The 27,289-nt window shown below is 49.3% G+C and overlaps 9 protein-coding genes across 9 annotated transcripts; 3 read left to right on the top strand and 6 right to left on the bottom strand.

Annotated features, from left to right (window-relative positions):
- Nucleotides 1–2,678: 2,678 nt before the first annotated feature.
- On the bottom strand, nt 2,679–7,864 carry GCN2 (serine/threonine-protein kinase). Its single transcript, XM_019128072.1, has one exon. It carries the CDS (start codon nt 7,837–7,839, stop codon nt 2,977–2,979), a length of 4,863 nt encoding a protein of 1,620 aa, XP_018987225.1. The 5' UTR covers nt 7,840–7,864; the 3' UTR covers nt 2,679–2,976.
- A 380-nt stretch (nt 7,865–8,244) lies between these two features.
- Nucleotides 8,245–9,729, top strand: MRE11 (MRX complex nuclease subunit; the record flags this gene model as incomplete). The annotated part of the gene is made up of 1 exon (XM_019130659.1): nt 8,245–9,729. A coding segment is annotated over one exon (1,485 nt), but the record flags the coding sequence as incomplete, so codon positions are not given.
- A 1,153-nt stretch (nt 9,730–10,882) lies between these two features.
- On the bottom strand, nt 10,883–12,541 carry BABINDRAFT_6530 (sugar porter family MFS transporter; the record flags this gene model as incomplete). The annotated part of the gene is made up of 1 exon (XM_019132449.1): nt 10,883–12,541. One exon carries the CDS (start codon nt 12,539–12,541, stop codon nt 10,883–10,885), a length of 1,659 nt encoding a protein of 552 aa, XP_018987223.1.
- Nucleotides 12,542–14,333: 1,792 nt separating this feature from the next.
- On the bottom strand, nt 14,334–16,663 carry HOL4 (Hol4p). Its single transcript, XM_019128071.1, has one exon. The coding sequence runs from the start codon at nt 16,536–16,538 to the stop codon at nt 14,694–14,696; it is 1,845 nt and encodes a 614-aa protein (XP_018987222.1). The 5' UTR covers nt 16,539–16,663; the 3' UTR covers nt 14,334–14,693.
- A 747-nt stretch (nt 16,664–17,410) lies between these two features.
- On the top strand, nt 17,411–19,170 carry BABINDRAFT_160125 (uncharacterized protein). Its single transcript, XM_019128070.1, has one exon. The coding sequence runs from the start codon at nt 17,801–17,803 to the stop codon at nt 18,992–18,994; it is 1,194 nt and encodes a 397-aa protein (XP_018987221.1). The 5' UTR covers nt 17,411–17,800; the 3' UTR covers nt 18,995–19,170.
- Nucleotides 19,171–19,361: 191 nt separating this feature from the next.
- HCH1 (Hch1p) lies at nt 19,362–19,863 on the top strand (the record flags this gene model as incomplete). Its single annotated transcript, XM_019130331.1, has 2 exons — nt 19,362–19,387; nt 19,440–19,863. The coding sequence occupies 2 exons, from the start codon at nt 19,362–19,364 to the stop codon at nt 19,861–19,863; spliced, it is 450 nt and encodes a 149-aa protein (XP_018987220.1).
- A 255-nt stretch (nt 19,864–20,118) lies between these two features.
- Nucleotides 20,119–22,688, bottom strand: BABINDRAFT_160124 (uncharacterized protein). Its single transcript, XM_019128069.1, has one exon. It carries the CDS (start codon nt 22,549–22,551, stop codon nt 20,269–20,271), a length of 2,283 nt encoding a protein of 760 aa, XP_018987219.1. The 5' UTR covers nt 22,552–22,688; the 3' UTR covers nt 20,119–20,268.
- Nucleotides 22,689–23,036: 348 nt separating this feature from the next.
- BABINDRAFT_32926 (uncharacterized protein) lies at nt 23,037–23,669 on the bottom strand (the record flags this gene model as incomplete). The annotated part of the gene is made up of 1 exon (XM_019131609.1): nt 23,037–23,669. One exon carries the CDS (start codon nt 23,667–23,669, stop codon nt 23,037–23,039), a length of 633 nt encoding a protein of 210 aa, XP_018987218.1.
- Nucleotides 23,670–24,130: 461 nt separating this feature from the next.
- Nucleotides 24,131–25,480, bottom strand: BABINDRAFT_32241 (uncharacterized protein; the record flags this gene model as incomplete). Its single annotated transcript, XM_019131576.1, has 2 exons — nt 24,131–24,544; nt 24,608–25,480. The coding sequence occupies 2 exons, from the start codon at nt 25,478–25,480 to the stop codon at nt 24,131–24,133; spliced, it is 1,287 nt and encodes a 428-aa protein (XP_018987217.1).
- Between the last annotated feature and the right edge of the window lie 1,809 nt (nt 25,481–27,289).

Raw genomic sequence — 27,289 nt, 5'->3', positions numbered from 1 at the left:
ATGAACTGGAGCGAAGCTTCTAGGGGTTGCTGGAGCACCGTGAGGAATAGGAGGTATTGGAACTGGAGGGGCAGGACCAGGGGCAAAACCGGTAGGAACCGGTGGTGCATGTCCAGGAATCCCCTGAAGGGTCATGGCTCTACGAAGGCTGTCCTCCGGAGATGAGTGAAATGAACCCTCGGTGGACGTTCTTCTGGGAACCAGAGTCGCAAGGGTATCATCGTCACTGGAATCTAACTCGAGCATTCTGGCAGTCAGGTCCGGAACCGCAACACTGACCGGATGAGGCGGCGGCGGCGGCGCACCTCTCAGGGGGCGTGCCAGAGGGGACTCGGGCACTGGGGCGGCGGAAAGAGGCGTGTTTCGGACATAGTCCGTGTCCTCATCTGCTTCGTAGCCCGTGGCCTGATACTCCATCTGCAGCGGCGGTCTGAACAGATGTGGCAGGCGTGCCTCTACTGGAGAGAGAGGAACAGGGGGCATTGGAGGCAATCTTTTGTCATCCGACTCGTCAGCCGACGATTCAAGAGCTGTCGGCTTTGGCAAGCTAGGGAACATCGGCTTTGGATCGAGCGTTTTTGGTTCCAAGGCCCTCGAATGGTCCGTGTCATCCTCATTGTCCGCAACGTTATCCGTCGACGGAATCTGCTGAAGGCCAAATTCACCGTCGTTACCAGAGTCTGAATCTGAATCGGGAGTCTCCGGTGCTGCAACAATTCTGATATCCCGTTGTTCCACGGGTTCGTCACTCTCGCTTTCCGATCCTGCCTCTTGCGGCTTAGCCATCAGTGGAGGCAATGAAGCCGGATTGGCGAACGGCATGACCGCGATAGGAGCCTTAGGAGCCTCTTCCGCCTCCTTAGAAGCGACAGGCTCAGGCTTCTTTGCAAACGAGCCGCTCCCAATCATCCCAAACATGCCCATACCCCCCGAAATCTTGGCCATTCGCTCGCGAAGCGCACGACGACGTTCCTCCTCATCGTCGGAGGAATCACCTGCGGGCTCCGTGGCATCCGGCTCCTCCTTGATGTTCTCGCTGCGAGGCTCGTGAGGGGCTTCGTAGAAGGACTCTTGGGTGGATGCGCGGCGAAGGGCGCGAACGGGTTCGTGGATAGACTCGTGGGTGGAGTCGTGAGTGTACTCACGAGCCAATTCATGGTGTGACTCGCGAGTCAGTACTGAGTGCAATGACTGAATATCGCTTGCGTGGGCCTCTTCTGGTTCTTCCGGGAGCTGAGGCCTGGCCTCATCAGTCTTTACCGCGCGCTTTTTTTCCTGCTTCTTCTTCTTCAACTCCTTCAGCCGCTCAGCCTCCTCGGTCTGCTTCTGCTGTAACAACGCAATGCGCTCCTTCAAACTCAACTTTGGGACGTCTTCTTCTTCAGAAGCCGATTCTTCCTTTGTGATCGGAGGAGGAGCACGTTGACTTGGCTGAGCTGCATAGGGGTCTTTCTTGAGCGATGGTGGCACATACGAAGAGGTGTGGGCTGCGAGGAACGGCTTGTGCACAAACGACTCCTCCCGAGGCTGGCCCGGTAAGGGAATATAGCCGGAAGAATCGAAAGTGGCCCTCAGGGTCAACTTGTTCATCCCATGGGTTGATGCATCCGCTTTAGCCTCTGTAATATCCTTGGCTTCTGGCACTGGTACGGGCTTGTGCGCCGTAGGAGCCTTGACCTTTGGCCCAACCTTTGGCTCTATTTTTGGCTCGACAAAGTTTTTTGGAAACATGCCGCTCCTTTGGGAGCCATCAGAAAGGGTTAAGGTTCCTGAGAACCATTCTTCATCCTCAACGGAGTCCACAGTGATTTCCTGGCCAGCATCAAACGTCAAATCGTCCTCAAAGTCCGACTTGTATTCGAAAAGCGCCTGCACCTTGAAAGGGGGACTCAAATCGCTCAAGTTGCTCATACTGTTGATGTTGTAGCTATCTTAGTTTGCCAATTGAATGATAATAGTTGTAAGTCCGACTGCGCCAGGCCTCCTCGCTGGATTTATTTGTAGGGGTGGGCAAGTCGCGAGTCGCGAGCTGTGAATTGCGGAGTCGAGCGGAACTGCCGCCCCCTAAAGAGGCACAGTCATGGCGGCGCACGACCTTGAGCTCTCGGCGATAAGAAAGCAGGGCTAGTCTTGACAAAAAAAATTACGTTAGAGAACAGGGTAGTTATTGGAATGGATTAAATATCGATTAACCGTCAAATTTAGAGCTAATTCACAATAGTATCCTCAAGGTTTGAGAACTGACAATCTAGTGTAAGCTTTGGTCAGATGGTGATTGTCTGGTAGTGAGGTCGCTAGGCTTGAGATGAGTTATATGCAGGTGCTTCGTCTTCATTACGACGTATAAGCCCAGACTTTAGAATAACAGAGGCAGACACAGAAAAAGGGGAAAGGCGGAAATATATAAGCAGTTTGTTATTATTAGAGACTAAACACAGTCAATTGGTTGAGTTTAGTTTGGTTCTCGGAGATTTTGGTATACCGATCGGAGGTATATGTTAATAGGGTAGCTAAATTGTGGTATATCTCTACCTCAAGGGTAGAATATCTACTTATAGTAATAAGTAATACTGGTTACCTATATAATGTATATAGGATAAAGGAGGGAGGGATAGACCTCCTTATATAGAATATAGATCCCTACCACGTGACAGCTACACGCTTACTACATAAATGGTGCTATAATAAATACTATAATGCATCTCAAGAATCAGAATCTTTGGTTATTGCTTACTCCCTAACGTTCATCCTTGTACTGCTCCAAAGTCAGTGACAGAACGTTCTATGCCTGGCCGCATATAACGCCATCGTCGAAATGTTTTCCATCCAATTTAACATACTTTAAAACCACTCAGGTCGGCTATTTTCAGATACACGCCAATATGCAGTTCACCACCCTCATTCTCTCCGATCTAAGTCCTTATCCAGTTGTACTAAACTAAATACAAGTGAGAAATCCCCTCGCTCGGCACCATCTCACCTTTGTAAATCATAAATACACGTCTTGTTTGTCTTTGGCGCAAAAAGCACGGCCCAACGGGTACCCTTTAGTGCCTCCTTGCTCAATGAGAGATACATGTTGTTCACAAAACTCCGCGGAGTGGCATTAGAAGCCCCACCGACTTTTCGCTTCCATTCTTCTGGCTGATCTAACGACGTGATGCTGATCATCTCCAACACCTCATCTCTGGCATCAATCGTGAAAATTGGCGCTGAAGCAAGAGAATTGATAAGCAGCGACGATGCCTCCTTAGACGCCTCCTCCACCACCCACTGCTCCTTCCGGTTGTTCTTCCTATTGGTCCTGGTCGCTTCGTTTGGCACAATGATGCACTTCTGGTCAAACGTTACCGCCACCTGCGTACTCTCCTCTTCCATGGCGTCATCGTAGCACTCCTGTTTTTCCGGCTGGGTGCATTTTCTGTCATTCCGCTCGGCAATTTCGGTCTTCAAGAACGGCACAATCTCCTCCAAGTCGAGATCCACATCCACCCCCGTTTCCATGTTCTTTACCCGATATGCCTTGTACTTGCGTTTCGCCACACTGCGAGCATTGATCAACGAAGACTGCTGCTGCTTGAGGATCAAGATCCAGTTTGCCCCGTCGTCACCAGCAGACGCTTCGATGTCTTCAATGGCGCTGGCGTGTCTCAAAACATCCGCACTAATCCCGTTTGTCCACAAGCGCCGCAAAATGTCCACCCCAACCGGCTTCAAGCTAGCATTGGTGGTGCTGGCCACAAGCACATCACACCTGCTGGGGGTCCACTTACTGTAGGCATTCTCTCGCTTTTTGGACAGTTTCTTGTTCCGTACAAGCTCCAGCTTCATGCGGTCATAGAACTTTTCCCACGCCAAATGGAACCCCACAGCCCGCGGTACCTTGTCCGGCTTCTTTCCTCGGGCCACCCCAATCTTGGAGATCAACTTGTCGTAGCGCCCGCCCCCAGCAATGACCGTGTGCGGTTTCTCCTTCTCGTGCACCAAAAACATCACCCCGCCGCGGTAGAAGCCGTAGTTATAGTTGCCCCAGGGACTGACTTCAAATGAAATGTTAATGCCAAAGGATTTGGCAAAAGTGACAATCTTGGAGATGTACCCGAGCGCCGACTCGATCCGGTGCACTTCCGGCCAGTCCTTGAACTCCTTCAAGAGCTTGGCCTTGGCGGTGTTGATATCTGCGCGGAAGTAAAAGTTTGCGAGTTCGTTAAAGGTGGTTGAACCGATAGAGTGAGTTTCGCTAAGAGTCTTCCTGATGTCATTAATGGTTTTTGTGTAGCCGGCTTGCGAAAAGTGCTGGGCCACGGCCACCCGCTTGGCCGGGTCAATCCGCTTGTAGTCAAAAATGGATTCAATAATGTCTGCATGGTTGAGCGCAATCACCACGTTAGAAGCATTGTAGCAAGGCGTCATCTCGATAATCTCCGAAATAACCTTCAAGCACTCGGCATCGTAGAAGGCGGAGTCGAGCGAATCGTTGGTCACAATGTCAAAGTCAAGTTCGCCGTATCGGGGTGGAGCAGAAAAGGAGCTGGAGACTGCACGGTAGACGTAATCAAATCGGAAGAGCTTCTGGATCGGACTGTCACATGAGGCGAGCTGCCGGGCAGTGGGGAAGGTGAGATCAAACGGAAGCTGAAGCACCGACCCCATTCGGTCGAGGATCTCGTACACCGGTTGTTGCAACTCGTTGGTGTACACCAGGGCCTTGGGGAACACGTAACTTCGCCCGAGGTTCTCCACTGCCCCGTGCCGCTTGAAGATGTCCGTCACCGCCCCGAGCAACTTGGCATGGAACATGTAGTCAAACGCGGTGCTGTACTTTGTGCGCCCCTTCTCAAACAACACATCCGATGCGAGATCGTACTGCTGGTGGAATAACGCCAGCCGGACCTGCTCCTGCCACGGCGACGACGGATCAGCGATCGACCGCAACGCCTCCTCAATAATCTCGTCCTTCTGGGGTACCGGTACCAATCCGCTGCGCAACACCGCGTCGGCACCCGGCCGAACATCCGGGCTGTGGTTGAGCAACATGCGGATGATCTTGTGCTCGTTGGCAAAGCGGGTGGTGGCGAAGGAGGCAGGGAAGTTGATAGAGGGGGTGCGCAACTCACGCAATGTCTGGACCCGCTCCATGGCGGTATTAAGCTCCCAGCACATTTCGAAAAAGATGATCCCCAACGAGTACATGTCCACCTTTTCGTTGTAGTCACCCTTCCCGTTGATCACCTCGGCCGCCACGTACAACGTGGTGCCGATTTCGCTGGTCAAATTCTCCTGCTGGTCGGGCTTCTTGGCATTGGAGGTGGAGATGAGCGAAAAGTGCACGTTCCGGGCTAACCCAAAGTCCCCGATTTTTACATTGTTCGACTGGTCCACGAAGATGTTCACCGGCTTTAAGTCACGGTGAATAATGCCCTGTGAATGGATGTACATGAGTGCCTCCAACGTCTGGCGGAAGAGGCGCCAGTACTCGTCCGAATGCTGTGGCAAGCCGCGGGCAATCAAGTCCGCCAACGTGTTCTTCTCACAGTACTCCATCTGTATGTACAAGATCTGTTTGCGCTTGGGTTTTCGCGCCTTGGGCCGTTCGCTCACGGTGCTTTTTCCGTCGGCAGAGTAGCCAAAGACGATTTCGGGGCCGTTGACCGAACTGGATATAAAGTCCAAGCCGGAAGTGTCCCTGGCATCTCTGGAGAAGCTGGCATCTCTGGAGAAACTGACATCTTTGGAGAAGCTATTCGTGAAGCTGATACGCGGGTTGGAGTAGTACCCAGACTCTGATTCTAATTCTAAATCCGACTCCGTCTCGTACTCCGATTCTGACCCAATGGCAGAGTCGCCCGAGTAGTCGTCCTGTAACCACGCGTTGTAGTACCGCACAATATACTGGTGATTCATCCGCGACAACAAGGACACCTCGCTGAGCACGCTGGAGCTGTCAGATACGTGCTTGATCTGCTTGATGGCATAAAAGTTCCCGTCAATCTTACCGCGCGCCTTGATAACCTTACCGAAGGCACCAGAACCCAAGGTCCCGTTGTCGTCAAAGTCCTTGGTGAAACGGTCCTCAGTCATCGGCTTACCTCCGCTGAAGGAGTGTTTCTTGTAGTGAGCCGAATGAGAATGGGTGGACATAACGAGCTCGTCGCTATCCGAATCACTGGTGGCGTCGCTCTGCGGCCGCTGTTGGAAGATGTTCTCATCGTTTACGCTTTCGCGCAAAAACTGGGTGTGGATCAAGTACGACGGGTCTGTGCGCTTCTTCGACTCGGGCTTCAACATCTTGCTCAAGAACTCACCAATGGATTCAACGAGAATGCCGTTCGAGAGAATCTTCTCGGGCGACTCGTACTCACGCAAGGTGTCAAGCCCGCAGATCATCTCGAGAAAGAGCACGCCGAGCTCCCAAATATCGGTCTTGCGTGTATGGGCGTCCTCTTTGTTCTTGTGCGCACCCTTGAGCTCGGGCGCACGCCAGCCACGGCCCAAACCGACATCGATGGCGTCGTACGCAGATGAGCCCGAGTTCGGGTGGCGGTTGAGCATGTCCATGAGCTTGAAGCCGTATGTCGGGTGCGCAAGCTTGACGGCGGTGGTGCCGAGGTCCGGATTGCGGAACAATTGCACTGTGTGGGTGTTGATGAACTCATGGATGACGCCACGCGAGAATAATTGGTCGAGGCAGTACACCAACAGGAGTGTCCACGAGCGCGCGTTCAGGAGACTGGCAAGCTCGATGGTGCCGAGGAGATCGTTGAGAGTTCCCATGGGGAAATACTCGGTGAGAAGGCTGAGCTTCCAGTAGCAGCTCCCGAGCTCGGTCTTTTTCTCGATCTGGAATGCAAAGAGCTTGGAGAGGTTGTCGTAGCGAAGCTTAACCAACTCGGCCATCTGGCTCTCCAACGCGCGAAGCTCGTTCTTTCCCGTGTCGGTGAGCCAGTGCGGGTTACGAAGCTCGATGAAGGTTAGGAGATACACCAGACTGATGTCCTCCTCGTCCGCATTACGGAGAACCCCCTCTTTGCGGTTGAACGCGCCGCCTTGGTTTTTGATGTGCTTCGCGACGCGCGAATCCGGGTGGATGAACGGTTTCACCAAGAATTGTTTGCCCATGTTGCCGAGCAAGTCTGACAGGGCAATCTGGATCAAGCCCGTTACGGTCCGGAACACAAACGGAATGTTGAGCGTGGGCAAACTGTCCTCAATAGTCTTGTCGAAGATGAAGAAGTCGTTCACCGTTTCAATCACATTGTTGGGCAAGAGGTGGTCCTCTAGCGGCGCCGCGGGTTCCGGCGCCGCCTGAATCTCGTCGATCGTGCTGGAGAGCGTCTCAAGGTTGCGCTGTACCGTGTCCTCCTCCTGGATGCGTTTCACCTCCTCGCGCGCGTGGAAACTCCGCCTCTGCTGCTCTAAGCGTTGGCGTCGCTCCTCTCCCAACGACTGTGGCGCGGTTGCTTCCTCCTGGAACTGGTTGAGCATTGTTTTCACCTCGTCTGCGATGATGAGCACCATTTCCGAGCCACGCTGTTCCATCGCCGTGGCGTGCACCATTTTGGTGAGAGTCGCCACCTGCGAACCAAGGAGGTTGGTAGGGTGGAGGATTGTGATTGTGGGAATTGTTGCGGGATACGTCAGATTCATCTCCACCCGTAGAATGAGCAGTACCGGCGTTGCGGCATCTGTGTCAGCGCGGAGCAAAAGATCAAACGCCGGCAGCGGCTTCTGGTTTTTCCACGCGGACTTGGTGGGTGTACGGTCGACGAACTCGTCGTCCATAAAGTACACGCCTTTGACACAGTTGAATTCGTCCTCCTGGATCTCCACGTAGTTCATGGTGTCCGTGGTGCGTACCAATTGCTTTGGGGATGGCGCTTATCAACTTAAAATTCGCAATTTGATTATCCGCTCCCTTAGAGTAAGCGTGCGGCGTATCGTGGCGGTGCGCGTGGCGGAGTAGTACGAAGGAGGGATGTCCATGCTACAGGTAAAGCAAGCGCTGATAAAAAAAAAACAGTTTACGTCAGTATTCCATGAAATAGGGATAATGTAAAAGTGTTACAAGTTCACCAGTTCAACCTTTTCATTCCTAGCTTCTCCTTTCTCGTCCTGTTCACAAAAGATCTGTATCAATCTCTCCAGACAGCCTCTCTATCCTGCATTATATATTTCCTGCACGCAACACGAGTAATACAAAGCAAAACGCGTCGGCCATACGACTCAACTCTTCCAACCACCACCATGCCACAGGTAAAACACATTGAAGACGGCCCTGATACGATCCGGGTACTTATCACCACAGACAACCATGTGGGTTACAATGAAAACGATACAATCCGCGGAGACGATAGTTGGCGAACATGGGAAGAGATCATGAACGTGGCAAAGGACAAGGAGGTGGACATGGTTTTACAGGCGGGCGACTTGTTCCACGTGAACAAGCCGTCGAAAAAGTCAATGTTTCACGTGCTACGCGCCATCCGATTAAATTGTCTCGGGGACAAGCCGTGTGAGCTCGAGTTCTTCAGCGACCCCAGCGTGGTGTTTGATAACGGGTTTGAGGTGAACTACGAAGACCCCAACATCAACGTGTCCATCCCCATTTTCTCCATCAGCGGCAACCATGATGATGCCACAGGCGATGGGCTCTTGTCGCCCATGGATATTCTCTCGGTCACCGGCTTGGTGAACCACTTCGGAAGGGTACTTGAGAACGACAAGATTGCTGTGGACCCGCTCTTGTTCCAAAAGGGCTCCACGAAGCTCGCGCTCTACGGGCTCTCCAACGTGCGTGATGAACGCTTGTTCAAGACGTTCCGGGACCAGCAGATCAAGTTCACCCGGCCGGGCGTGCGACAGGACGAATGGTTTAATCTCATGGCGGTGCACCAGAACCACTCGGCTCACACAAACACCTCGTACTTGCCGGAAAACTTTTTGCCAAAGTTTCTCGATTTTGTAGTGTGGGGGCACGAGCACGAGTGCATTCCGTATCCGGTACCCAACCCAGAGATGGGCTTCGATACCCTCCAGCCGGGCTCCTCCGTGGCCACCTCCCTCTGCGAGGGCGAGGCGATTGAAAAATGCGTCTTTATTCTCCACATAAATAACGGTGACTACAGTCTAGAGTCTGTCAAGCTCAAAACTATCCGGCCGTTTGTAATGCGCGACATCTCGCTCCTGATATTTGGTATCCCGCCAGGCCCCGCCTCTAAGCTAGAGGTCTCCAAGATCCTCACCCAGGAGATCGAGCTCTTGATTAAGGAGGCAAAGGACCAGTTCAAGGATTCAAACCCGGAGCTCTTTGAGGAAGAGGACGAGGGAACCGCCGAGCTCATTCCTCTTCCGTTGATTCGGCTCAGAGTTGAGTACTCCGGGGGCTACGAAGTGGAAAATCCGCGTAGATTCTCGAACCGGTTTGTGGGACGCGTGGCAAATGTAAATAACGTTGTCCAGTTCTACCGAAAAAAGAAGGATACGGGGCACTTGATGACGGGCAAGAAGAGTAGCGGATATGCTGAGCCGCTCGAGGACATGGACGAGGCTGATATCAGGGTTCAGGACTTGGTGAATGACTTCCTCCAGGACGCAGACTTGGCGTTGCTTCCAAGGGACGACTTGAACTTGGCTGTAAAGAAATTTGTGGATACAGAAGATAGGAACGCGTTGAAGGAGTATATCGAAGGTCAGGTCACCAAGGAGACGGATATCTTGATGAAGATTGACGATTTGGACTTTGACGATCCAAGTAACAACATCAGGGAAATCTACAAGCAGTTCAAAAAGGAGAGTCTGATGCTCAACTCCGTATCGGCCATTGAGTATAACGAGCCTTTCGTGTTCGACGGATCGAGAAATGTCAAGGAATCTACGCAAAAAATACCGATCAGCGAACCCTTGGCAGCTCATAGCGACAATAAGGTAAGACTGACGGATCGTCTGCAACGTCAAGTTCGGGCCCAGAGCTACGATGTGGAAAGCAACAGCGAAGACCTGGATACTGTCGACGAGGCTATTGTCAAGTTCGAGTCAGATGACGATATGATCGAGGTGGCGCCACCAAAGTTTGTGAGAGCTAGGGGTGGTGCTGCTAGAGGCGCAACCAGGGAAAGGAGTAGAGGGCGGGGCAGGCGAGCCTTGTCGCAGAACCAGTCTCAACAGTCGAATTTATCGAGTTTCATTAGCAACTTGGCAAATAGATAGACAAGGCAGGTTGTTATGCATGGGAACATAGCTTGAGTACGGTTGGACAGAAACTGCCAGCGTAATAAATTACTAGCCCTATCACACTAGCAAAACTGGTGCTAAGATTCGTAAGCATCGTACCGCATTCCTCTGACTAAACGATAGTGCAACAACAGGGCACATAAATCTTTTTTCCCGGCACAAATACGAGAGTTTTCCGGACTCAACCTTTCTAAAGGAATTTTCAACCTGTGGTATATCTCCCCGGTATACAAGATATCTACTTTAGTATGCTGATTAGCTCTATAATGAATATAGGATGAGGCAATGATCAATCCCTATCACACGATAAATGCATAACACCCCTTCAACGTAGTTCAGAATCGCAATCACCCTTAGCTGTCTAAAACGCATCTGCAACACAATAAATAGATATATTCACGTAGTTTTCCCACGTTTATGGTTCAATGTTTGCTAACCTACAAGATTTAATATCAGATGGTTTCCCGTTCCTGCTATCACGTCTAACGTGTGGCGGGACTTAACGGCTCAACTTCTAACTTCTCCGGTCGAAAAATTCAATATTAGGCCTCGGAATTTCGTACGTAAAACAGGGTTAGGTAAATAGAAAATTCATTTCAATCTCATAACTAGGGGTAATATACACAGCTCATAAGTCTATAACGCTAAAGGCTTAAACGTTAAAGACCTCTGGCTTTTGGTCGATCTCAACCGCCAAGGCTCTAGAGCCTGGGACCCACTTAGAGGAAGTCCAAGGGGAGACACCCTCGGCGTACATCTCGTTAACTTCCTCCAAGGTCAACCCCTTAGTCTCACAGACGAAGAAGTAGACGTAGACGAAGGAGAAGATCAAACAGCCCATAAACACATAACCGTAGTAGAAGTTAATGGCGGAAGTGATGAATGGAGTGAAGAAGGCAATGAGGAAACCCCAAAGCCAGTTGGCCGCGGTGGCAACAGCCATACCCTTGGATCTGATTCTCAATGGATAGGTCTCGGAAATGATGACAAAAACACCACCTGCCCACGTAGCGGCAAAGAAGCAAATGTACAAGCACGCAAACACAATCATCGCGTTACCAGCTGGCTTGGATGGAGTCTGGTCAGGACCGTTCGGATACAAACGGGTGACACCAACAGAGGAGAAAATGGCGAAACAAGCAACCATACAAACAGAGCCAACCAACAAGCACTTACGACGGCCGTATCTTTCAACCACGTACAAACCAACAAAGGTGGCTGCAAAATTGACAATCCCCAAAATAATAGAGGTTTCAAAGGAGTCGTTCAAACCAACGGCCTTAAAGATGGTGGTGCCGTAGTAGAAAAAGTAGTTGTCACCTGTAAGTTGCTGCAAGGATTGCAACATGATTCCCATAATTACTCTGTAGCCGATCCTTGGCTTACCCGTAATCAATTCCATCCAAGAGGCAGACCCAGCAGCCTGTTCTTCTTCAATACCAGCGGCGATTAATTCAACCTCGTGCTGCACGGCGGGGTCTTCGGCTTGCAACTTGTTGACTCTGGCAATGGACTTACGGGCCTGGTCAAGCTTGTTCTTTTCAACCAAGTATCTTGGTGATTCAGGCATGGAGATCATCCCGATAACCATCAAGATGGCCCAAGCAAAGCACAACCCCAATGGGATTCTCCACTGTTTGGAGTCAGTGTAGGACTTGGTCCCATAGGTCGTACAGTAACCCAAGAAGATACCAAGGGTGATCATCAACTGGTAACAAGAAACCAAAGTGCCTCTGATGTGCTTTGGAGAGGTTTCGGAAATCATCATTGGAGACAAAACGGCAACGGCACCAACGGCCAAACCAGAGATAATTCTACCAATAAAGTATTGGTACCACTTGTCAGTAGAGGAAATCTGGATTGCAATCCCCACAACGTAGATGCACATGACAATAATCAAACCCATACGACGGCCAAAAATGTCACCCAAGCGGCCGAGGACAATCCCACCGATGGCGCACCCGATGTTGAAGATGGACACAATCAACCCAGTTCTAACGTTGGAGAGGTAGTACTCGCCCTCGGAGTTGAGCTGACCAAATCTCTGCTTGAAGTCAGACATGTTGACAAACCCAGAAATGGTACCGGTGTCCCAGCCAAAGACGAAACCACCAAAAGCAACCATGACACATAAGCAGGAGACAAGCATGTAAGCGGAAGCTGGCTTCTTTGGGATTCCGACGGCGTTGGCGGAGTGGTTTTCGGAGTGATCGTTGGCATCGTGTGCAACCTCGATCTTATCCTGGTTGGAGTTGGTTGGGTTTATAGTGGTGGTGCCCGAGAGTGGAGTGGCAGCACCAGTAGTTGACATTGTGAGTTGATTGAGGGAAGAAAATGGTTCTGTGAGAGTACTCTGCCTGAGCGGATTTGGGTGAATTTATATCCCCCAACGTGAGGGGACGGAAAAGATTCATTTTGGAGGGGGACGGAAAATTCTAGCCGGTTTCAAAGTCCCGGGTCTGCATATTCCATTTTATTTCTGCATGCACTGTTCTCCGGGTGTACTGGACTCCCCCACTAGTGCCCACTTTTTCTCCTCAAACTGCTGTTCCCCTTCCGGAGTAGCCATGCGGAAAGTCATTCGTAGCTCTGGATACCATGGGGCGGGTTAATCCCCATGGGACGAGTGGTCTTAGAGTGGAGAAGTAAGACAAGCCGGCACATGCAAGATTTCAGCGAGGCTGCTTATGGGTATTGAGAGTTCGCATTCTTCTATCGGTTGAAATCCATTTCCTCTACATGAAATACTCCCCATGACCCATTCATCAGGCCACAAAGTCACATTAAGCTTTCGGTGCAGTGCGTAGTTGTAGGTGGTAAAACCTAATAAAGGTGGGATCATCATTTGGAGAATTGAGACTCGAAGCATTTGCGGGATAGCGTGATTTCTAAATGGGAGAATTTCCGAAATGCGGCTCGTGCATATCTCTTCTGCATCACGTGCAGAGATGAAGGGTTACTGGCGTTTTCTATATCATGGCTCCCTCAAAAGTAGCGTAGCATACTCATCCCTCGAAGCTTGGCCCAGGGCAAACAAAGGCTGTGTTTAGATGCTAACGTTTAGTGAGTGTAATTTTTTTTTAAAGTTTAACAAGTGTTAACAGAGTCGGGGGGGTTACCCGGGAATGCGCCCTGGCTTTTTTTGTGTCTGAGAATGTTCCGGGGCAAGCACGAGCCCTGTACTTCTGGCCAATGAGGTATGTCCAACGTGTCACACTGACGCATGGTTGTTTGCTTGAAGACGTTGCTGGAAAAATATTTCGCCGTGCACATGACCTGATCCGGGTTCATGCGGGCTGCTGTAACTCTGCATTGAACGTTGCCCCTTTGTAAAGCCTCTGGGTTAACCAATTCGGGGCTCCTTCTGTGAGCTTCAGGCATCTTTGGTCAAAGTATGACGTTTGTGTCTCTTGGCAAGTTTGAAATTCAGTGCCTAATCCCAAGCGTCCTTTTTGAGCCGTTGCAGCTGCTACTTCAGTAGAGGTACGTTTTTTTCTGCAGTTGACTGAAACTTAGATACTTTTCAACCACTTACACATTCCTGTTGTGCCACTGTCTTTTGTCAAGATCTAGTATTCTTACTCCACCTACCCCGTTATGCACAAAAACTAAAGCGGGGAGTGTTTTGGGGATAAGCATAAGGTGATGCCACGTACCTTCGGAAGACGGCTTTGTCAGACGAACTGGCCTTACATCTGAGGTTTTCTCCCTTGACTTTCCGAGTTCTCCGACGATTACATAACTGTGCATTAGTGAAAATCGGTCTAAAGCATGGATCTTCCACTAATTGTGACAATGCTGCTTTCGAGATTTGAGCCTCTGACAACTATGCCGGGACTCTGCGTTTATAGAACTAGCAGGTCATAGCATCGAGGTCTAACTGTTTATCCTCTTGCCATGATGTTAACAGATTCATTGACATCGAACGTGCAATGCTGTAATCATGCACTCTCACGCGAGAATTATTCCGTTACTCCGGAAAATTTTACTCGAATATCATGGTGCGTTTTTCCGGTAGCCTGCATGACGGCACCAAGTTTTTCCACCTTGCAGTACGTAATATGCAGTTATTAACGCGGCATGCACTTCTGCCATGAGCCAAGAGATTTGTGGTTACGCAAGGACATATTTTACATAGATATAAATCTGGGATATTCAATCTGAAGGTAATGAGGTCTTGGAATTGGCCCTTATGAGTAGAGCAAGCAACGTTTAGACTTTCGAAATTCATTCTAACGCTATATTGTAAGCAGATGCAAGCCTCAGGCCCACCGTCATTCGGCCTGCCAGCACTGCTGATTTAAACGGCAGTCTAGCCCAAGTTCGGCATGCAAGCGGTGACTATGCAGATCTTTCCGTCCCATCTTCTGGCTGGACTGAAAGCCGAGTGTGGATGAGGAAAAATAAATGGAAAATTTGGGAATGGCATAAACTAAACGTCGGTAGACAAATGAACCGACGACTCACTTCGCCTCGTGGTGACGCTTCACATACAACCACTTCATAAACTCCCGCTCGTCAGTCCAATGTCTGCACCGCTTCCCGTAAAAGTATAATGGAATGGCAAACAAACAGATAAAGATCTGTATGCCCCCAAAGGTGACAAAGGCATCCTTTGCCCCCTTTCGGTCAATAAACGAGTTGGTAAACAAGGAAAACAAAAACCCGAGCACGTTCTTGGTGACGTTGAGCGTCACCAATGCCTCGGCGGCAAACATTTTGTAGGAGTCTACGGTATAAGTTATGGCAGTGGTGGAGGCAAGCGAACAGCCAAAGCCCAAGATGCCAAAGAAAATAACCGGAACTATCCACTTATCGTGGACCTCGGTGGCCCAGCCGAACCCCATGATCCCGATGCACACAGCGATGAAGATGGGTACCACCATTAACAAGCGAAATTCTGGTTCGTACGTACCATTGTTGCGGGCAACGAGCTTACGCACCAAAATATCGGAGATCTTCCCGGCCACGGCGGAGCCCAAGGTGCCGCCCACAAACGGCGATACGTAGAACAAGCCGATGGTGATGACAGAGTAGTTGTACGGCGGTTTGGTAAACAAGTGGGAGACGGATTCGGAGATGAGGATCAACCAGACGACGGCAAAGGCGTAGAGAAAGGCGCCAAAGAGCACGGAGGGATATAAAAGGAGGACAAACGGGCGCACGGCCACCATCCACCACTTGTCTTCAGTATGGCGGCCACTGACGATGCGGAGCTTCTGGTAGAAGGAATTTCTAGGCGGAGTACCGGAGGCTCTCTCTGTATCCGTTGGAAGTGTTTTCGTGGTGCTTTCGGCTGGACCCGTAACAGCCTCGATTGGACGAGAGTCGGTCATTGCAATTGGCTGTAACACCGGTTCAATCGCCGTTTGGTCCGCCACCGAGGAATGCAACGATGTGACATCCTCACCGTCCTTGAGAGCAAACGAATTCGGCCTGTGGCGATACAACAGGTTCATTCCTCTCCGCTTGCTAACCTTTCTGGCTTTTTCCGTCTCTTTCTGCGACTCCTTGTTGGGGATCGGGGTTCTGTCCCAAAAGGTTTCCGGAGCAAAGAAGTAGGTGAGTACAAGATTAATGCCCAAGATGATGGTCAAGATCCAGTAGAGCCAGTGGCGGTTCAAGCTCTGGAAAACAAAGCCCGCAAGCATGGGCACCAAGTTCTTGCCCCCGAGGAGCAACATGGTGTAGATACCCAAGCGGTAGGCTCTTTCGTGGGCAAAGTAGATTTCTGCGATCGTAGCGGACGGAAGAGACTCGCAGGGGGACGCACCAAGTCCTGTGAGCACACGCGCACCCATAAGCGAACCGAAACTGTTGGCACAGGCACCCCAGATAGAGCCGCCCATGAAGATGAGGATGCCCGCGAGATAGACCACGCGCTTCCCGTAGAGAACTGCCGAAGGGGCGGCGAATACAGAGCCAAAGCCAAGTGAAAGCATGAACCCACCGACCAAGTAGGACACCTTGGAGGGAGAGGCGTGGAACTCAGCCCCAATCGTGGTGAGTCCCGCAGCGAGAAGCGGGGACTGGCCGCCAACAATAAAACTGTGGAAGCCGATGACAACCAAGGCGAGGTCACGCTGCCAAATAGGCCAGTTGAGGGGGTCGTTTGGGTTGTTATGGGGCTGGGGAAACAACACAATGCCTTGTTTGTTGGTCTTGACGGTGGACGCGGCTGAGTCGTGGGAGGTGACCTTGGAAAGGATATCGGGGGACGCGGGATGGCTGTCATCCATCGACATCATCATGATGGTTCCAGTGACATCGCCGTCGTAGTTTGTGGGTTCTTTGATTCCGAGACCCATACTTCAAAGGGTGTGGTATACGACTTGTAGGATTTTCTCGTAAGACTGGGTCGATGAGAAAAGGTACCAAGAGTTAGAGGAGGAAAGATGGATACCAAAATCTAAGAAGCGGTGGGTTTAAAGAGATAAGGCTATAAATAAACACGTCAATGTCTTGGATAGCCTCCAGGGCGTTTTAAAACACGGCGCAGGATATACGTCATTTTCCTGCGGCGGGACCCGTAATGCCGGTAAAGCATACGGGGCTGAGAGAGTGAAACACAAGCTCCACGAGCTACATCACCAGGTACTAATATTACGCCAAAAGTGAGAATATAGTTATTGAGAATATTCTTACTACTTTTTGAAAAGGAATATCTCATAATTATAAAGAAAATAGCATAGTTTTTGATCATATGGACATGCTTAGATGCCGTGGAAATCTATTTACGCGGACAGTGTTCTGGACAACCAAATAATGCGATAGAAGGCCGTTCGAGGGCGTACTGAGATTTGCGCCTTTACAAGACCGCAGGTCTCATGGCGTCGACTTCCAGTGTTTTGCTATTACTATAACGTTCGTTGGTTTACATTATTTCATCAGTATGAATACACATGAGACATGTTACTACATTTAACCATACTCGCTCTGTTTCTGTCAGAGTTAGAGAGTTGTTTCAGGAACCTTATGAGGTTCCAGTTGAGGCTACTAGGATTATTTGATAATGAGTATCTGAAACTAATCCTGTCGCATAAAGCAAATGAGGCACCGAAGAAAGCTATATAAGGAAGTAGTTTTCCAGATCTAAGAATGATCTTGGTTTTAATATTATCTTTATTTTTGTGGAAGATCACGATAAGTAACTTGTGAATCAATGACTGATTACAACCCCCCGACTGGAATACCAACAGGCGCTGGAACCCTGACACTTTTTAATGATGTAGTGGGCTTAATATGTATAGCCTTTCCCTTAGACATAACTTTATCACACTCTCTATCTTTCGCAATCCCCCGATAACGATCTGACTAGGTTCCTTTACCTTGAATTAGGCATAGTAGGATAATATATGTCAATCGAGGTAAGGAGTGAGAATTCAGATATTGCGCAGCTCAAATAAATGATGCTTTGTTACAACATTGAGAATGTTGTGGCAAATCGAGGTTGAGGCGCAAACTTATTTTCATAAATCTAGATAAATGGTCTGTATGCTCGTTCAACATCGTGAGGAGCTTAAGAATAATAAACCTTGAAATCACATTCCGATATCATTCTCATTATTACATGCCTTTTAGCACATACACCCCCAACACTCATCCCAGGCCCTTCAAATTAGTGTATAGCGCTAAAAGGGGATACATACGATTTTCCCAGTTACATCCCAACGAGGAGTTTTCATACTTGCCAGCCCTGTTTAGTTCTCACACAGCCCATCTCTTGCTATACTTGGTTTCCAAAAAGTGCCAGAATAAACCGAGAACCCACCGGATCCTCCTACCCTCTGCTTGGTATGCCGAATTCGCAGATGATCCCTTTTTTCAGCTGGTCCGCCCGGATGAAAATTTCTACAGACATCCGAAAGCAACGGAATATTCCCAGGAGATGACAAAATCGCTTTTGAAGTTCAGAAACCTCTATCAACAAAAACCAACACCTTTGGGGAGGACAAGTTTACTCCAATATCGGATACAAAGCGTGACACAGAGATTTGTGGTGTTTCCAGAACTCGAAATTTCCAGTAGTACATTCATTGATCGCCGGAGTAGGATGGAGTTTGTACTACTTGGAGCAAAAAGGTTTCGAGAGATGGTTTACTTGCCCATGAAAGTACAGGCACTCACTAATAACCCGATGCATAATACTGGCCAAACGAGTCTTCTAACCTCGGTAGTTGCAGATACATTGGTCCGATACACGTTTTTGTTAAGCTATGCCACCCCGGCTAAGTCTGTCATATCCCGCGATATGAATACATTCAAACAATGCGAAGAGAGGAGACTCTCGGGATCGCCAGACTTTGTTCAAGAAATGCGATATTTCAACAAATACCTCATAATTTCATGGGAAACAGATGCCATTTCCCGGGAGATTGAAAACGGAATCATCCCTATAATAAATAAAGACGAATTGAACTACATCTGTAGTTTAGATATCGACTCAGCAGATGTCGCACGCCCATCCAAAAGACAAATCCTCTTGCAGCTCAAACAAACCTTGCGAGCCAGCTTTAACCGGGCACTCAGGGATAAATCTCATCCTTTTCTCAAAGCCGCTGCGAAGAATCTCTTTGGCATTGGCATCCGAGGTAACTACGTGTGTTTGGCATTAATGAATTGTGGGGCACAAGAGGAAGATATGCACATCATCCGGGTTTTCAACTTGGAGAAGATAAGCTCGGATGAAGCGTGTATTGGCTTTGCCCAGAATGTGGCAATGTTTATCGAACTTTCCCGGCGAGAAATGCACAGCTGGCTCTAGCTCAGGATTACGCAGTCCGAATTTGGATATAATTCTCAGTTGCGCGGTTGAAAGCTTCAGGTTTCTCTAGGTACCAATCCAGGAATATCACACAAAATTGTCTGACACCGGTGATATTCAACGAAAACACCCCCATCTCTTATTTGCGAGTTTTAGAATAAAAAATCACTATAAGTATCCTCTATACCTCAACACTGAAATCTCTGAGATTTTCCGCGGCGCTAAATTTTCCAGAATGTTCGTTCACCAACCTCCTACCTTACATAGCGGATGATAGCTTCAGACGTGCATCAATGAGATAAAAAGAAAAGCTCGGAAATTTTCGCCGGCCTCAAACTTCAGCCACTACACACCTGCTCTATAAACAATGGTCGTTCACAATCCTAACAACTGGTATGTGTTTTCTCCGCCTCTAATTAGCTTATTGCAAAGTCTAACAGCTTAGGCACTGGGTCGAGAAGAACTGTCTTCCATGGTCCAAGGAGTACCTCCAACAGAACGTGCTCAACACCGAATTTGTCAACGATTCGTTGAAGATTGTCGTCCACAATATCGACAGCGTCACCGGTGACTGCGATGTGACGCAGAGAAAGGGCAAAGTGTTGTGCATCTATGATATGAAGGTGGAGTTTGCCATCACCTCTACCGTCCAAGAGGGCGAGGACGAGACCAGAGACATTATCGGGACTGTCATCTTGCCAGAGTTCACCCACGACCAGGATGACGACGAGTACGAGTTCCAGGTCAAGGCTGACAACTCTGTGGATGTCAAGAAGTACCTCTTACCGGTTCTTTTGGCCAAGTTGAAGAAATTCCAGAGCGACTTGATCAGCACCCACGAAGGTGATGTCCAGCACGCCACTGATTAAGGATACAGGTGCTAGGGTTATGCCGCCCAACCTAATAGACGAATATACGAAATAGATAAATGAGGAATGTAGGCCCGTGGGCTGCGTGGTGCAGCTCCGAGCGACGAATGTTGGTGGCCACAGTGTGCTAAAACGCATAGGAGCTTTCTAATGTCTCGGAACGCTTCGTCAAAAAAGAAATATATATATATGGAATAAATATTTCAGAATCATTGCCGTGTAGGTAGAATTGACTTGAGACTCATAAACCCACGTGCTAAAAGTCGAAACGCAGTCTATCCTGAATTCAATAACTAGTTCGTAATTATTTACTATGCTGTTCCATACATGCATATCAACCCCGGAGAGATTAACGTATAGAAAAAAAAAACTCCTTAGTCTTATTTTGGTTAAATCCACTTGGCACTAACCATCAAACCCTTCAGGCACGCCCTTGGCATGCTGTTGTTCGCCCGCCAAACCAATGTATGCTCCGTACTTGCCAAACTCTACCGCACCAGGCTCGGATTCGTCATCCTCCTTGTCCGCGCAAGAAAAGTCACACCAAGGAACTAAGCCATCCTGAATCCGCTGGATAACCTTGTAGGCATCCACACTGGAGTAAGGAATCCCACTCTTGGGGTCGAAATAGATTGCGCTCGTACCGGTAATAAAACAGCGCTTCTTGGAGCCGTTCGGATACAAGATCCCAGAAGGCGCCTCGGTGAGGATTTCCACCTTGAACTCCTCTTCGTCCTCGATCTTGACAATCTCTCTCACTTGTTTGTCGAACTCTCCAAATCGGGGCAATTCGGCGAGATGGTCGAACTCGCGCAGATAGATCTGTTCGTACGGTTTGAACAAGTTATCGATGTTGGTTGAAAGGTTGACGTTGGAGAGGGATGAGGTGATGCGGATGATGGTTTCCACCTTGGAGGACCGACGATGGGCCGTGAGAAGTGACTGTTCGCCAAAAAGCATCTCTTTGGTGTTCTCAGGCTTGTAGAGGGTGCCTTCGCGAGAAAGGTCACGGAAACTGACGTAGTTACAAGCCACTTTGAGCGAGGGGCCTTCATAGGTGTCCGCTGGTTCGGAACCTTCTAACTCTGGTAATGGAGATTCACTCACAGGGAAAGTTTCTTCCGCCTGCAGTTCAGTATCAGGGATCGCGAACGTGACTGATTTTGTCTTTATGCCATCAGTTGGTTCTGATTTGATGATGGTTTCGCTTTTAACATCTTCTTGATTTGGTTTCTCTTCCGCATCCACCATTTCGACGTCAACATCTGTAGCCTTGGTTTCACCGGAGTTGGTCAGATCATTGTTTGGGCTTTCTGCTATGTTATTCATCAGCGTAGTCGTAGCCTCATTTACAATCTTTGGCTTGGTCGATGTGATTTCAAATTGACTAGCTTCAACCTTACCTGCCACATCAACCTTACCAACCTCATCAACCTCACCTACCTTATCAATCTCACCAACCTCATCAATCTCACCATCCTTGACTAAATCTTCGTCATCAACTTGCTCTTCATCATTAACCTGGTCACCATTATTCGGTTGATCTCCCGTAACCTCATTCTTAACCTCAGTCGGTTCAACCTCATTGAGACCAGCTTCCTTTCGTTCAGTTTCTAGTCTCTCAACCTCTAGTCTCTCCGCTTCTAGTCTCTCCGCTTCTAGTCTCTCCGCCTCTATCACCGACTTTTTTTTTCTGCCCCTCCGTGACTTATTCCGCAACTGGTAGAGCCGCAACTCCTCGAGCCGCTGCAACTCCTGGATCTCCGCGAGCGGCGTCACATACTCCAACCGCGATGTGAAGTTGCACACATCGCCGAGAACCATCTTCTTTGCCGCATGGAGCATCCGCTGCCTCTCTTGCCTGATCTCCTCCTGCTCGTGAAGCCTGTTTAAGGACAAGATGTTCAGCTTCTCGGTTTCCACAGCTTGTAACAATCGCTCCTCCTGGGTGAGTTCGGGTTCCGTTTCTTTCGTAGCTTGCGTATGTGACAGGAAGTACTTAATTCGCCTTTCCTCGGTTTCTTGGAGCTTTTTCACCACTGCAAGCTTGTTTTCTACGGCTGCACGCCGCGTGGACGACCGCCGGCTATCCGAGAGAAGCGATACGGCCTCCACCGCCTGTCTTTTGGGCTTGGGCGCCGCTGGCTTTGGTCGCTGGGTGATTTTAGGCGCCACGACCGCGCGAACCTTTTTCTGTTCTTGGCGTTTCCGCGACTTTTCCCGTGCTTGGAGCTCCTTTTCGCCTTCCGATTCGTCACTTTCCGACGAAGAGAGATCGGAATCTGTGAGCATCTCATCGTCTCGTCTGCGTTTGAGCAGTCCGCCTTCGCTATCACTGTCACTTTTTAGCTCATCACCTTCAGGCTTCTCATCAATATCAGACTTCTCACCATCGGATTTCCCATCGACATCAGATTTCTCAGCATAGTAATTATCGTTCTGATCACCATTGTCTTTATCATCATTATCCTCATCTTCATCACTAACCTCACCAGCTTCTGATTCGTCCATAAACTCTCCATCGTCCTCGTCTTCTTGAAAAAGCAAATTCACGTTATCGTCGTCGTCGTTATGCAGCTGGAACGTGAGCTCGTTGTTGATCTCCTCAAGCTCGAGCAAATGCTTGAGGCGTGAGCCGGCGTTGGCTCTGCGCGCCCTGGTGGCGATAAGACTATCCTCGGGCTTCATAAAGGCGTATGTGGATGTTTGTAGTCGAATTGGGAGTGGGTGGAAGATAAAGAACAAATGTAAATACTGATCTGCTGCCGCGTAAAAAGCGATGAAAAGGTCGTGCGAGTGTCGTGGTTATCACATGACGTCTGCGCACGAATGGAGACCAGATAGCGGTTTGCGAGGGAATCACTAGTCCCTCGCGAAGATCTAGACTCGAATGCATCGTACTTGGCGCTTTCATTGATGGTCCAGGGTGGGCCGATCGAGAGGAATGAGATACTAGCTATTTATAGATACTACTGCTTATTTTGTGGCTGGTGCGTTGAATTAGCCTACATGAGTTAGACTCCAACCAAGGCTAATGCCTAACGGAAGCAAGATAAATTTTACCGCGTTACACAGAATATTTCTTGGGTTTGATTAAACTGCTATAAATGTGCACTTCCCGGCTTTAGTTATACAGGAAGGACGCCATACAGACTGAGGGAAGGCGGTGCAACCTATGTTAGAACCCCCAACACCACCGTCCACACGATATTTGCGATACAGTTCACCGGAAACATCAACCCATGTGGCAATACGAAAAACGTAAATATTGACACAAACGGCCAAAACATGTAACTCGTCTTGAGCGAGCGCGGATACGTCGTGCGCAACAACGGCCCCAACGCAAGATCGTCCCAGATGCTGTGCCAGATCACAAAGAGCAATTGGCAGAGAGGCGAGTTAACAAACTGGTCGAGGAGCACAGCAGTGACCGCGTCGCGTTGCATGTCGAGACGTGCGCGCAAGACATCGAAGAACATGTTGGTGGTGACCGCATTGATCGCGCCCCAAATCCCGAACTTGGCCAAGCGCGAAAGGTTGAAGCGGCGTGGCTGTTTCATGAGAAAGCCCTGATTGACCAGCTGCGCGAGACACGCGCTGGACATCCCGAGAAGTGTGGGCGCGAGGAGGCTCTGCGGCACCCAAGCCCCGAGTGCGGACGCGTTGAGTTTGTCGTAGTTGACGTAGATGAGCGCACACGCAACGAGCTCTACGCCGAGCGCCATATAGATACGGCCCGTGGACGACACCGGCGCGGAAGTCCCGAAACTGTCTTTTTCAATGTCGGAGATGCTATGTTTTTCCATGAACGGATTGGAATTGTGCTTGGAGGTAGGATAAATCAGGGTTGATGGGCCTGTGGCACATAAATTTGAAAGGCCAGAATCTCGGCCTCAGCCGCAGTCACGTGCTAAAACGGGCGCAGCCTTCCGCGCGCGCGCATGGTCGTAGAATGTAGCGCCAGAGTTAGCTCGGTGGAGAAGGATCCAGGTTTCAATCAAACCTCTGGGCGACTGACTGGTAAATAGTTGGATTATTTTATAATATATATTCCTATACTCGCCTTGAACAACTAGGGCAATTCTAACTGTAATGAAAGGACAGGCTATGAGATACACAGGCTTCGCTGAATTGTAATTGCGTCTAAATTTCTATACATTATTCACTGGGGTATACCCAAGAGCTACGTTTCGAGCTGTTCAAGGTATACAGTTCAGAAATTTATAGTCTCTCAAGTCTTATGCATTCACTTCTTGGTGATTTTAGCCTACGCTGCTGAGCCATCAGGTTTTGTCCTGGTAAATACCCTCATCAACTGCCCGCGCATCGATGTGTCCCGGGCAGTGTATACACTGCCACTTCGGTGTGACTGAAAACTGCTGGAATGACTTTGAATATGACCGAGAGACTCATCCGAGTCCTGATATGCACTGGCAATCGTCCGTTCACGTTGCAACGGTGGACCCATTCCAAGAACGGGGAACACCCCGGATGGTGAGTTATCTTCCTCTTCCTCTTCCTTCGGGACATCATAGCTTGGGTTGAACTCGGGATCAAGCGGATCCACATTATCGCCGTAAATTTGTTCAGGAGGGGTGCCCGCCTGCTTGTTCTCGCTCTCAGAGGACAAGGAGGTTCGATTGGTCGGAAGTCTGCTCCCGTACAATGTGCTCGTCCGGCTCTGCTTTATCCGGGAGCTGGTTCTGACGCGAGCCAGATTCAATAGCAGTTTACGGGTGGGGACCCTGACGATCCTGGAATCCACACCAAGCTCTGGCTGCTCGTCCCTCTCGTCGTACTTTGGCAACTTCAACATGTGGGCGTCGCGCTCAACCACCACTAAGTGCAAATACCAAGGGAAGACGAGCCCGAAGAAACCACCGCCGATGATGTTTCCGAGGGTCCCGGGGAGGAGAAGCTTCCAGATGTACGTCCCGACGCCAATGTCCGCTCCGTTGATCATGCCTATGGTCACAAGAAACATGTCTGCCACCACGTGGGTGAAGCCTAACGCGACAAAAGAAAAGATGGGAAGCGACATGAGAAGAAACTTCACATGGAGCGGTTTCGCCATGAGCTGGAGGTAGATGGATAGGGATACAAAAAAGTTACCAGCAATCCCTTTGATCAAGGTCTGATGGAACCGAAAGGTGATCTTTTCCATGGCGATGGCCACCGAACCGTCGACAAAGTCCGGCTTCAGGGTAACGGTGGAAAAGTGGCAGACGATATAGCACACAAAGATGTTGCCCACCAAGTTGAGGAGCCAGCTGATGCTCCAGCTGATAAGAAGGTCAAAGATGGTGACCGCACCACGGAGAACCCCTACCGTGAAGTAGAAAACGTTAGCGTTGAAAAGGTCCACGCCCATGATCACCACATAGAAGAGACCGATGGGGTAGACGATCCCCTGGAGGAGGTGCACGAGGCCGGGGTTCAGCGCCATGAGGTTGGGGCAGAAGCTCTGGATGGAGGTGTGTAGCATCCCGCCGGTGCTAAAGAGCACACCCGCCATGAGGGAGGAGACAATGAGCGTGTCAGGCCGTAATCGTGCCTTTTTCATACATGTGGCGACACACGCAAGGGCGGTCTCGTGGGGGGTCATAAAGTCGGACATGGGTCAGGATTCGGTTCTGGAGAACTGGAGGTATGGTGTATGCAAGTTGGGAGTTGGTTGCGGAAACCAGGAATCCAAGGTTACTGGAGGTCCTGATACTGCGAGCACGAAGCTGGATTGAGTGTTGAACTATCCTCTCCAGAGTGGGGAGGGGGTCTATGAGGTCTGGGTGAACTGAATGTTCTGAGATACTGTGGCTAAAAAACAATGTTACTGTGGTTGACTAAAACTTTTTGGTATCAAAGTTAGGTCGGTGACTCGAAGACTGACTCCAGGCATCGAGAACTAAATGAGAACTAAATGAGAACTAAATGTTTAATATTGATGTTTGGCATGCAGGCACATCTTTTCCGCGTGTTATGCCTGTGCAGGGCCGGAGCTAGATAGATGCCGCGGTAAATTGAGGGAAAGTTTTACGCCATTCGGTGCGCAAATCGTGAACTGGAAGAGCAGCAATACAGCATACACGGAAAGAATCTCGCAATATTGAATCTTATGGAACCATCGATTTCTAGCAGTCTCTAAAAAGTACGAATATAAAACGTTGAATCTTTCTATCTTAGTACTGGAATTTCTCCTCGACATCTAATTTACCAGCCTCGGCTCTTTCTTGCAGATAGTGTCTTGGGACAGTTTTCCTGTGCTCCTGCACTAGGCGGAAAAAATCACGCACGTTTGCCAAGTCGAGCGATGGTTTCCGAGGCAGCGGGATTGCCGAGAAAATCGTTTAGGTAATAACGAAATGAGTGGTTTGGGCCAGAGGACGATAAGGCAGTCGAATAGATGGGCATAGGACGTTCGAATATAGCTATTTTATCCTGAAGTGGCACATATTTCGACTTCCTGAGCTCCTGGGCCTAGGATACGAAAAGTTCGTAGTGACAACGGTGAGTCGTAGAGGCTTTATGCTAAAATGCGGTACTAAATTTTCGCAACATGCATGTCAAAAAATAAGAGGACCGATAGCTGTCAGTCAGCTGATACCGTGCGATTCAGGCAAGCGGACGAGGAGATGCATTAGAGATGGGGGGAAGTCCTCAATCATGTGGCAAGAGTGGAGTAAATTAACACGTGACGGAACCCAATTATACCCGCTTCTGTCCTTTTAATGCGGAGCCACTGGATCTAACCATGGGAGACGGGTTTAGCAAATGGAAGTAGTTACGTTCAACGTTAAGTCTTGGTACAAATTATAATGCGAAACACATCCCTATTACAGACCTCAGCGTGCTGTATCTCCTCAGCTTGGCTTTATTCCGCGGCTTGCTGAGGTTCTCTTTTTTCGTGTTAGATAGTGTAATCAGGGCTTGCTATTTTTTGCGAACGTAACACCTTTGTAACTCATAAAGATTCTGATGGTTAAAGATTGTTTAGCCGGGTGATTATGAAGTTTAAGGTATATGTCATCCAATTAGTCCCAGTTATTATATATTACGGTTTAATTTGTCATCGGAGTGAAATGTGAAGCCCTAATTAGTGCAGATTTATGACGACGCCTATATAGCTCTGATCGCCGCTCTTACATTGATGCAACCTAAAATGAGAAAGCATCGAATATTCACCAAAGTTTTTGACTGAGAAACACCCACTATATAACTAACAGGTGGCCTTGTGTTTAGGACATAGACTCCATGCATTGAGTCAATGTCGATGTCTTAAACACATGACCGCGATACGGCAAGCCCTGCCAATAAAAGAGCTTAATCCAGTCATTTCAAACTATCATACCAACATCTCAGAGTCATTGTACCAGTGACCGTTGTTGATCAACCTGGAAATGACCTACTGCCAAATATTCATTCCCAGTGT

The sequence above is a fragment of the Babjeviella inositovora genome (genome assembly GCF_001661335.1).
Source record: "Babjeviella inositovora NRRL Y-12698 unplaced genomic scaffold BABINscaffold_2, whole genome shotgun sequence".
Classification (NCBI taxonomy): Eukaryota; Fungi; Ascomycota; class Pichiomycetes; order Serinales; genus Babjeviella; species Babjeviella inositovora.
The sequence above is the reverse complement of the archived record's forward strand: the minus strand, read 5'-3'. Positions and strand labels throughout refer to the sequence as shown.

Bases quoted from the DNA above. Each gene is read 5' to 3' on its own strand.
- GCN2 (XM_019128072.1), bottom strand. From the start codon at position 7,839: ATGAACTACGTGGAGATCCAGGAGGACGAATTCAACTGTGTCAAAGGC.
- HOL4 (XM_019128071.1), bottom strand. From the start codon at position 16,538: ATGGGTCTCGGAATCAAAGAACCCACAAACTACGACGGCGATGTCACT.
- BABINDRAFT_160125 (XM_019128070.1), top strand. From the start codon at position 17,801: ATGCCTTTTAGCACATACACCCCCAACACTCATCCCAGGCCCTTCAAA.
- BABINDRAFT_160124 (XM_019128069.1), bottom strand. From the start codon at position 22,551: ATGAAGCCCGAGGATAGTCTTATCGCCACCAGGGCGCGCAGAGCCAAC.